The sequence below is a fragment of the Perissodus microlepis genome, chromosome 23 (assembly GCF_051167445.1).
Source record: "Perissodus microlepis isolate ML-2025 ecotype Zambia chromosome 23, ASM5116744v1, whole genome shotgun sequence".
Taxonomy (NCBI): domain Eukaryota; kingdom Metazoa; phylum Chordata; class Actinopteri; order Cichliformes; family Cichlidae; genus Perissodus; species Perissodus microlepis.
This window is the reverse complement of record NC_140482.1, coordinates 23,907,958-23,919,120: the sequence shown is the minus strand read 5'-3', so window position 1 is coordinate 23,919,120 and position 11,163 is coordinate 23,907,958. Positions and strand designations below refer to the sequence as shown.

The 11,163-nt window shown below is 39.0% G+C and overlaps 1 protein-coding gene across 1 annotated transcript; it reads left to right on the top strand.

Annotated features, from left to right (window-relative positions):
* The first annotated feature begins 303 nt into the window (after positions 1-303).
* LOC146361493 (protein NLRC3-like) lies at positions 304-11,076 on the top strand. Its single transcript, XM_084920779.1, has 10 exons — positions 304-442; positions 527-625; positions 3,290-3,371; positions 3,538-3,757; positions 4,029-5,859; positions 6,784-6,957; positions 7,288-7,461; positions 8,824-8,979; positions 9,370-9,416; positions 9,584-11,076. Exons 1-10 carry the CDS (start codon positions 354-356, stop codon positions 10,123-10,125), a joined length of 3,414 nt encoding a protein of 1,137 aa, XP_084776905.1. The 5' UTR covers positions 304-353; the 3' UTR covers positions 10,126-11,076.
* Positions 11,077-11,163: the final 87 nt, after the last annotated feature.

Here is an 11,163-nt window from a genome sequence, read left to right as displayed (position 1 = left end):
AGAGATCTGAGGTCATGTGTTTGTTTGTTTCTGTTTTTAATTGAACATTAATTGAATAAAACTTCCAGTCACAGTGAATCAGTGTGTGTCAGTGAAAGCATCGCGTGTGCTTCATGGCGCCATCTAGTGGACTGATAGTAGAAGTAGAGCAGCTGATAGCAGCTTCCTCTGCCTCACACTGCTGTCTGACTGCATTCAGCTGACACTGCTGGTTTTCTGGTTCATCTCAGTGTTTGGACAACATACAATGCAGAGGGAGAATTTCAGTTGATGTGCACACGAATGATTTGTGTTTCCTCTGCAGGTGAAGGTAGAAAGTGTGTGTGAGCTGGTGTGGATGTGAATTCAGCAGCATGGATCAGTGTGAGGACAGAGAGGAGGGGGTCCCTCCCTCTAAAACCACTCTGTGTGGGGAACATGAGAGCCAGACCAAAGCTCAGAGGTGAGATGACCATCTCTAACTGTCCACGACTCTTCTCCATGTCACAGCTCAGCACTCACATCACTGCTCCATCATTATTCACAGGAACCAACCTGGAGCTGAACCCAGCTGTGTATCCTTAAAGAGTGACTGGTCAAAGAGTATTGGTGCTGATTTTAAAGGACAATACTCTGCTGTGGAAAGGTAATCTGTATATATGTTTATTTTTTTCAGTAAACTTTCAAACAGGGTTAATGCCAGATCAGCTTTTCACGTATCTATAATCAAATGTAGTATGAAGTCTTGAGTGAGGTTTTTTTTTTCCAGAAACATGGCATGGGAAGCATGTGAAAGCTTTATGATGTATGAGGTATTTGTCAATAAACCAAACTGAGCTGAAGTCTTCAAACAGCTCTAGACTCTGTTGGTGGTTCTCAATGGCATCATCAGGACAACTAAACCTTTACTACCACAATGATATGACTCAGTGCTCATTTCCACACATCACTTCATGGACCTTTGGCTCAAGTCTCTGTGTGGGCAGATTTAATGTGAGCTGTCCTTATCACATTTTTTTAAATACATAAAGTGTGTATTCTCTTACCTGGTCTCATCTTCTAAAAGTGTCAACACAAGAACTAGAGAAGAAATAGACATCAAGCCCCAAAGCAGCCTCACATTTTGACATGATAGCAAGATAAACAGGATACTTATGTGTCATCAAGGCCCAAGCACTGACATTGCAAAGATCACACTGCATGTGCTCCGTTTATTAGTAGTATTTTTAGTATTTCTTCACGTCACTATGCAGGCTGCAAGTAGAGGTAACATGGGCCGCGAGATTGGGACACAGGCATTAGAGCCTCTTAATGCGCGTTTTGTTTAGGTTTCCACCAGGGTGGAATTACCAAAAATAGAGAGAGCATAGCCTAATATATGAAACAGGAAAAGACCGCCGTGTAATCCATTTATTTCAACAAAGTAACGGTAACTGTAACAGAATACAATTACTCATATTTTGTATTTTAAATACGTAACAGCGGTGCATGTATTCCGTTACTCCCCAACACTGGCCAATACTGATCGATAGTTAGAGTGCTAGGAATATTTAGGGGGGGTTTTCACAAGTTGATCACAACCACCCCAATAGTGGTCTAAATAAATTAATGATGAAAGTTAAAACTTTTCATTGCCCTGGTGGCATAATGACTCCCCAATGAAACAGGAAGTTGTTGTTAAGAAGTTAGGAAAGCTTTAAAAAATCATAACTTAAAACCTCTGACATGATGAAGCTTTTGTGATAATTGGTCCTAATGGTGGAGATGCTAAATTGGGTTTACAGCACCACCTACAGAATCTCAATGAGGCATCCACGAAACTGTTTCATCTACATATATGAAATTTGATAGCCTGATGTAATAGCTCAAGAAAAAAAAACCTTTTTGATCAATACTCTAAACTAGTGCAGTCAAAATGAACGCATTAACGCAGATTAAGCTGTCATCACGATTAACGCGATAAAAAAATTTAATGCTATTAACGCATCTGGAGTGCAGAATGCCTCAAAATCCCTGAAATTTTTCTGTCAACGCATTTCAGACAGTTTGCCCATGTAGAGTTACCTTTGTACATGTGCAAATGGGCAGTTGATCTGGTAGTGACGGGCAGCTGAACCAATCAACTCAATATGGAAGATGATAAACACACATTGGCCCTCTCGATGGGAAATTTGAGTATTAAAAAAATAACCAGACGGAAGAGTCGACCAACATAAAGTATTATGCACATAGTGCTGGAAGGAATTATCTTTTCACCGAAGCACTTCCAGCTTAAAATATCACATTGACGCGAAGCATACCTTAGCTGGGGATGTTGCTTTTTTTGCTCATGGAAAATGAAATGCAATTAATATAGATTAAAAATGAATGAGATTTAATTGTGATTAATCAAAATGAATCCACAGTAACCCTGTGATAAATCTGATTAAAAACTGTGATTGTTTGAGAGCACTAATATATATTATATATTAGTGTATACTATTACTATATATGTTTTTTAAAAAGTTGTATTTCACAGGAGAGAAACTGTGCTAAAAGACAGAAGAAAACTATTTAAATTCTCTTTGAATTGCAGCATACATTCTTTGTGTTTATTCTCCATTTACTTCTTTATATTGCATAAATGTCAGTTACAAACTTAAATATAAAGTTGAAAAGTGTAATTGCAGCCAGGCTATTGATCAAGTAATTGTGATTAATCGCAATTAATTACAGAAAATTGTGAGATTAATTAGTTAATTTTTTTATCTATTGACAGCTATTCTAAACATAACAGGAAGTCAGTCATTTTCAATCTAAGATGCAAGTTTTGGTTCAATTTTTGCCATTTTCTGGTCTTGTATTTATCAAACTTCTCCTAGAGATTGGAATGAATAAACAAGCCTAATCTAAAGGCTTTGGTGATGCTAAATTGTAAAGCTTTTGAGTTTTCATCGAAGGGTATGTCCACAACGAATTGTCAAACTTTGATCAGATTAAACTGTCATATTTTAAATGTACTTTGTCCAGTCTATCCCAAATTTAACATATAAGATGGTATTCTGAGTCCAGAGACATCTACAAGCCAATATTAGCTAATGCTTAATGTTACTTCCAGGCACCGGGAAATCAATATTAACTGATAAAATCACATATGAAATTTAAAATTTTGGATCCAGACAATACACAGCAAAATAAGATGTAGTTGGTTTTCTTATACACAATCTAATGGGCACAGTCAGTTTCATCGCTTCTTGTAGTTTTAATTTATTTCTGGTTTTTTTGTGTGGAGAGACATAACATGAGCCAAGTCTTCATGATTTCCCCACAGGGTGAACAAGGAGAGCTCAGAGGTTTCCAGTGATCAGTCTGGCCAGCAGCATCACCACATAAAACTTAATTCAATATTTATGGTCAGTACATGTGCAAAAACTACTTTTGCTATTTTCTATTTTGTTCACAGTGATCTCTATGCTGCACCTTTTAGACTAGTGTAAGGACAGTGTGTCTAACATTGATCCAATTTTTGGCTCCGGGATTTCAGTATGATCAGGTGAATCACAGAGTATTCTGTTCCAGCTACTGGAGGAAAACATTATCACTTTTGTGAAGAATGAGCTGAAGACGATCCAAAGAGTTCTGGTTCCAGACTACATGGAACCATTTGAGCGTCAGAAGAAGGATGAGAACGTGTTTGGGGTGAATGAACAGCAGAGAAGCAGAGAACCCTTCCTAAAGATCGCACTACACTTCCTGAGGACAATGAAGCAGGAAGAGCTGGCTGACCAACTGCAGAGCAGTAAGAGTATTTCTCTAAAGATCTTATCTGCTGGAAAAATTAGAAATTTTCTAATAGTTCAAGAGAATAATTCCCTAGTGTAGTGTTTTATACATTTACTTAGCAAGTGAAAGGTTGCAGGTTGGATTCTGGAAGCTGAAGACACAAATGAAGCTTGTGCATAAGTTCAGTAATGACACCTCTGTCTACTACCCAGGTGTTTGATGGCTAGTATATTCATCACTTCCTCTTTGCTGTACAATAACTTAAGTTATTTCTTATGTGTTTTCAGAAATGTTTGCTCCAATTTGTACACATGATCTTAAAACTTTGCTGAAGAAGAAGTTCCAGTGTGTATTTGAGGGGATCGCTAAAGCAGGAAACCCAACCCGTCTAAATCAGATCTACACAGAGCTCTACATCACAGAGGGAGGGACCACAGAGGTCAATGATGAACATGAGGTTAGACAGATTGAAACAGCATCCAGGAAACCAGACAGACCAGAAAGAACAATCAAACATGGAGAATTCTTTAATGCCTCAAGTGGAAGAGATCAAACAATCAGAATAGTGCTGACAAAGGGAGTGGCTGGCATTGGGAAAACAATTTTAACTCAGAAATTCATTCTGGACTGGGCTGAAGACAAAGCGAACCAGGACATCCAGTTTATATTTCCATTCACTTTCAGAGAGCTGAATGTGTTGAAAGATAAAAAGTTCAGCTTGGTGGAACTTGTTCATCACTTTATAACCACAACTAAAGACTCAGGAATCTGCAGATTTGAAGACTTCCAAGTTATGTTCATTCTTGATGGTCTGGATGAGTGTCGACTTCCTCTGGATTTCAACAACAATATGATTCTGACTGATGTTGCAGTGTCCACATCAGTGGATGTCCTGCTCACAAATCTCATCAGAGGGAACCTGCTTCCCTCTGCTCATCTCTGGATAACAACACGACCTGCAGCAGCCAATCAGATCCCTCCTCAGTGTGTTGACATGGTGACAGAGATCAGAGGGTTCACTGACCCACAGAAGGAGGAGTACTTCAGGAAGAGATTCAGAGATGAGAAGCAGGGCAGCAGGGTCATCTCCCACATCAAGACATCCCGAAGCCTCCACATCATGTGCCACATCCCAGTCTTCTGCTGGATCACTGCTACAGTTCTGGAGGAAATGTTGAGAACCACAGAGGTGAGAAAGCTACCCAACACCCTGACTGAGATGTACATCCACTTCCTGGTGGTTCAGGCCAAAGTGAAGAAGGTCAAGTATGATGAAGGAGCGGAGACAGATCCACACTGGAGTCCAGAGAGCAGGAAGATGGTTGAGTCTCTGGGAAAACTGGCTTTTCATCAGCTGCAGAAAGGAAACCTGATCTTCTATGAATCAGACCTGATAGAGTGTGGCATCAATATCAGAGCAGCCTCAGTGTACTCAGGAGTGTTCACACAGATCTTTAAAGAGGAGAGAGGACTGTACCAGGACAAGGTGTTCTGCTTTGTCCATCTGAGTGTTCAGGAGTTTCTGGCTGCTCTTCATGTCAGTCTGACCTTCATCAACTCTGATGTCAATTTGCTGGAAGAAGCACAAACAATCTCCAGTAGGTCTGATAAAACACATTTCTACCAGAGTGCTGTGGATAAGGCCTTAGAGAGTCCAAATGGACACCTGGACTTGTTCCTCCGATTCCTTGTGGGTCTTTCAATGCCAACCAATCAGACCCTCCTACAAGGCCTGCTGACAACGACCGGAAGAAGTTCACAGACCAATCAGACTCTACTAGCATCCCTGCTTACACGGCTGAGAAGTAGTTCACAGTTCATCCAGAAAACATATATCAAGAAAAAACTCAATGAGAATCTATCTACAGAGAAAAGCATCAACCTGTTCCACTGTCTTAATGAACTGAATGATCATTCTCTAGTGGAGGAAATCAAACAGTCCCTGAGTTCAGGAAGTATCTCCACTGATAAACTGTCTCCTGCTCAGTGGTCAGCTCTGGTTTTCATCTTACTGTCATCCAAAAAAGATATGGATGTGTTTGACCTGAAGAAATACTCTGATTCAGAGGAGGCTCTTCTGCAGCTGCTGCCAGTGGTCAAAGCCTCCAAAAACGCTCTGTAAGTTATCATGAAATCATCAATTATTTTTAAACACATGCCTGTCTTTAACAGAACACAAAATTGTATTTGTTATTATCAGGTTTGCTTATAAATTCCCTGAAAAGCCTTCAGTTGATCCAAAATGCTGTAGGGGTACTAACAGGAACTAGAAAGAGAGAGCATGTTTCTCTGATATTGGAGTCTCTTCATTGGCTCTCTGGTGAATCCAGAATCAAATTTAAAATCTTTATAATCACATACAAGGTCTTGTATAATTAAGGCCCATCTTCTCTTAATAGTACCATATCACCCCATTAGAGCTCTTTGCTCTCAGACTGCAGGCTTACTTGTGTAAAAAGTGTTTAAAAGTAAAATGGGAGGCAGAGCCTTTAGATTTCAGGCCCCTCTTCTGTGGAACCAGCTAACAGTTTGGAAGTAGAAATAGTTCACTATCTCTACTTCTAAGATTAGGTTTAAGACTTTCCTTTTTCACAAAGGATATAATTAGGGCTGGATCACGTGACCCTGAGTCCTCCCTTAGTTACACTGCAATAGGTCTAGGCTGGCAGGGGATTCCCATGATGCACAGAGTGTTTCTCCTTCTTTCAACCCTTTTCATGTACCATGTTTTTATACACCACTCTGCATTTAATAATTTGTTATTATCAATCTCTAGCTGGTTCTCCCTGAGGTTTCTTCCTGTTAAAAGGGATTTTTTCCTTTAAAAAAAAACCACAGAAAAGAGGAAGTTTTTCCTTACCACTCGAGAAAGCATCAGACAGTCATATGATTGTTGGGGTTTTCTCTGTTTTATCTGTGTTATTGTAGGGTCTTCGCCTTATAATATAAAAGTGGCAATTGCTGTTGTGATTTGCTGTTATATAAATAAAGCTGAATTGAACTGCAATGACTTGGTCTATTTTATTATTGTTGTCTCTTCAGGCTCAGTAGCTGCAACCTGTCACATATAAGCTGTGAAGCTCTATCCTCTTCTCTAAAATTAGAAGACTGTGAACTGAGATCTCTAGACGTGAGTAACAATAAACTGCAGGATTCAGGATTGAAGCTGCTGTTGGCTGGATTGGAAATTCCATACTGTAAACTGGAAACACTCAGGTCAGATCATATTTGTCAGATCTATGTGCCTATCAGCCAAATGTTTGAATTTCCCTTCCATAAATAATAATTTCGATTTTACAATGGCATATTTAGATTCACATATTTTGTTTTTTACATGTGCAAAGTCTGGAGTAGTTTGAACTTAACCAGTCTATTTGCATTTGTACAGCACCGAGTATCATTTTTCATCATTAGCATTTTCTCAGTTATGTAAATTGAGAAGGACTTGGCATGCAAGAGGGATGATAATGTCCATAGATTATATATTTTCAAGAATTCAGGTAAGATGGTTTATGTTTGTTTTCTTTTTCATTACTCTCCAATCAGATTGAGCAACTGTAACCTCTCAAAGAGAAGCTGTGAAATTCTGTCCTCAGTTCTCAGCGCTTCATACTCTATTCTGAGAGAGCTGGACCTGAGTGACAATGACCTTAAGGACTCTGGAATGAGCATATTGTCTTCTGGACTGGATAATCCACACTGTAAACTGGAAACACTCAGGTCAGCGATTTTAAAATGTACAACTTCTCATGGTTACCCTGTCCTCCAGGTACAGCCCCCTCCTCTCTTTCTCTCTCTTCGTTATTGCTCTAACTTTTCTCTACCCTGCCTGTGTGAGTGTGAATATGAGTGGTATCAACCAATGTTTTTCAGTGGCAGGCATGTTTCCTGGAGTCCTCTGGCAGACACACTTTTCTCCTATCTACAAATAAGTTCCGTACTTAAACTGTTTAGACTACTCTGAATCAACTGGAACCAACTCTAAGCCAGCCCAACCCACTCTTACCAACTCCTGTTGGATTGTTCTCTGGATTCAATTCCCCTGAGTTCAGTCAGTCTACTTCTTGAGGATAGGAAGAGAGACTGAAGAGCTGTTCTGGTTTGTAGCTTGTCCCTTGCACACTGAGAAGTGTCCTAAATATTCTGGAAACTGCCTTCTCACCAAATCAAACTGACCTCTTTTATCTAAGTACCATTTTCTTTCAGACCTACTAAATGAACTAGTTAATACTGATCAGTTCTCTGGCTCATAGCAACTCACTGCTCGAGTACAGCAGAATCCAGGTCAGTTAAGTAGCAGAGGGGGTTGTTAATCAATTTCAGCTGCTTTGCTAGAAATGAAATTAACAAATTGGAACCTACAAAGTGTGCATGAGAAGCCCGATTGGTATTTGTAGATTGGGCAAGTTCTCCCTATGCAAGTGTAAAATGCATGAAAGGGGTCTGTAGAAATGACAGAGAGCATTATGCATGTAACATCATTCAGCATGATCATTTAGGTGGTGTGTCAGTGATATCTCACTGAGGGATGCAAGGACCTCTACAAGCAAGACAACGGCACCATGACTTGTACTGGGTATCAGAATGAACCCACTTGGACCCACTGTCAGACACTACACTAGGTTCTCTTGGTGTATGGTCTAAATCCAATAAACCACCTCTGGGAAATTATGTTTTGGTCCTCCAACGTCACTAGGTTACACCTCAAACTGACCAGGAGCTCAGTGACACCCTTGTCCAGATCTGGGAGGAGATCCCCCTGAACAAATATCTAAAACCTGATATTGTCAGACATGCTCTCAAACGCACACTACAGAGTACCATTTTGAGTTACTGCAATGAAATTTCAACAAAATGGACTAGCATGTTGCTTTTTTTTTACTAGATTTTTGGGGTTTTCTTGGAATTCAGTTGTCCTTAGATTGATCATTTTCGTGACCATCAAATGATCTTGCTCTTGGTGGCGTTAGATTTTAGATCAAAGCGACTTTGTTTCTCCTAACAGTGCCATATAAAGAATACACTTTGTATTTAGCTGCCATGCTGTTTTCTAACAGTATCTGTCACATGTTGTTTTTTCAGGCTGACAGGATGCCTGATCACAAAATATGGTTGTACCTCTCTGGTATCAGCTGTGAAGGCCAACCGCTCCCATCTGAGAGAGCTTGACTTGACTTACAATCATCCAGAAGAGGCAGGAGTAAAACTATTAGAGCAGCTAAGACTGGAAATTCTCAGGTAGGGAGAGGCCTCTTGATTCATTTAATCAGTAATAAAATATACCAAAATGTCAGGTTGAAAATCTGATTACTTATGCAATATCTAAACTTATTTGACTAGGTTATATTTAAGAAAAGTAATAAAAGCAAAAAAAAAAACATAACGGTCTGATTGAAGATACTTACATGACAACCACAGGAAGGGACTTTAGAGACATTTTCTTTAAATGTGTCAAAATGTTTGACTGTTCCAAAAGAGAAAATGAACCTCAGTTTGATTTAAATGAACTAAATAATGCAACTTAAAAATTAAAAATAAAAACTTAACAATATGTGTATGAGAGTGATGTAATGTCCATGTGTGCATGCTGAAAGAGACTGTGCTGGTCTGACCCCCTCCTCCTTTCAGGGTGGAGCCTGCTGGAGTCCGATGGTTGAGACTAGGTCTGAGGAAATGTAAGTGTGTTTTTAATGTGATTCATGAAAACAAAGCAGCATATATTCAACCATCTTCAAACTCTCACATGACATCTCTGATGTCAGGAGTCATCATCAAAGTGTCAATCAATGAACAGATGATGGATCAATAACTGCAGCTGGATTGTGTTTGTTCTCTCCGTCAGATTCCTGTCAACTCGAAATCGACACAAACACAGTGCACACAAACCTCAAACTGTCTGAAGACAACAGGAAGGTGACACGTGTGGTGGAAGGTCAGCCATATCCTGATCATCCTGACAGATTTGATTATTGGCCTCAGCTACTGTGCAGAGATGGTCTGACTGGTCGTTGTTACTGGGAGGTTGAGTGTAGAGGAGGAGTTAACATATCAGTAAGTTACAGAGCAATCAACAGGAGAGGAGACAGAGAACACTGTGTGTTTGGAGAGAATGATCAGTCCTGGAGTCTGAGCTGTTCAGATGATGGTTGTTATTTTGTCTGGCACAATAATAAAAAAACATCCATCTCCTCCTCCTCGTCCTCCTCTGTCTCTAACAGAGTAGCAGTGTATGTGGACTGTCCTGCTGGCACTCTGTCCTTCTACAGAGTCTCCTCTGACACTCTGATCCACCTCCACACCTTCAACACCACATTCACTGAACCTCTTTATCCTGGATTTACAGTCTTGTTTCCTACTTCCTCAGTGAATTTGTGTACAGTTTAGGATGAGGTAGGGGTATTCAATTCAAATTAAACATCCAGCAAGAGAAAATACAGCAAGAAAAGTCCAGAATATCATAAAATTCCACATTCATTATAATTTAGTGCAATATATTTTAATGTAGCACAACAGTTAGATCAAAGTCTGTGTATAGTTAATAACTGGCTGTCAAGTAAAATAAATACAGTACAATTCAACAGGATTTAATTTTCACAATGACCTGGAGGGTACTCCACCGATAAAAGATTAATAAACTGCTCTTTCCTTTCCTTGTAAACATCTTCCCCTTCAGTCCTTTAAAGATGGAAGCTACGATTATTCCAGGACCTACATGTTGTTGTTCTGTCTTTTTCCACTCAAAGCTTCACAGTAAATATCAGTATGTTGTATTTCTCTGAAACAGAGGTGACCAACTGTGATATCAAGGAGGAATCACTGAGCTGCAGTGCCTTAAATGATGAATTAACAAACTGTTAAAAAACATTTTCACATTATTTTGTTTCTCTGGACTTTAGTTTTGTTTTATCATGAGCCTGTTCAGTGTCCAAATAAAAAACCAAGTCTTAAATGTTTCATTACAGTGAAACTTTTTTGTTTTATGAAGCTCCAACAAAACTAATATCTCATTTAATTTTGAAGGAGAACCCTAATGCTAAATATATTCATGCACCGTTAACCTTAGACTTATTTTGAGTAAATATCACATACAAACCTGTAAGTCGAACTCTTTCTGTCTGTGTTTGCATAACACTTCAAGCTGTTCATGTTTTACATGTTTTCGTTTTTTTATTTACTGATTTATGGATTTTCTTTCACTGATTAGATGTTTTTAATCTCTTCTTGTTCGCTTACTTGTGAAGACAACATTACATGATCATTTCCACCATCTCTGAAGGAACTTTGTTTATGTGTTCCCATTTTGTCAGGGAGCTTTCTTTGTGTTATTAAAACTAAACAAATAAATAAATGAACAAACTACATGATGTTGCTTTAGTCATTCTTTCATTGGTGTTTAAATTATCAAATTATTTTATATTAATA

Excerpts from the sequence above, each read along its gene's own strand:
- LOC146361493 (XM_084920779.1), top strand. The coding sequence starts at position 354 with ATGGATCAGTGTGAGGACAGAGAGGAGGGGGTCCCTCCCTCTAAAACC. Across the intron at positions 3,372-3,537 it reads AACTTAATTCAATATTTATG|CTACTGGAGGAAAACATTAT; the intron begins GTCAGTACATGT and ends ATTCTGTTCCAG. Across the intron at positions 9,417-9,583 it reads GAGACTAGGTCTGAGGAAAT|ATTCCTGTCAACTCGAAATC; the intron begins GTAAGTGTGTTT and ends TCTCTCCGTCAG.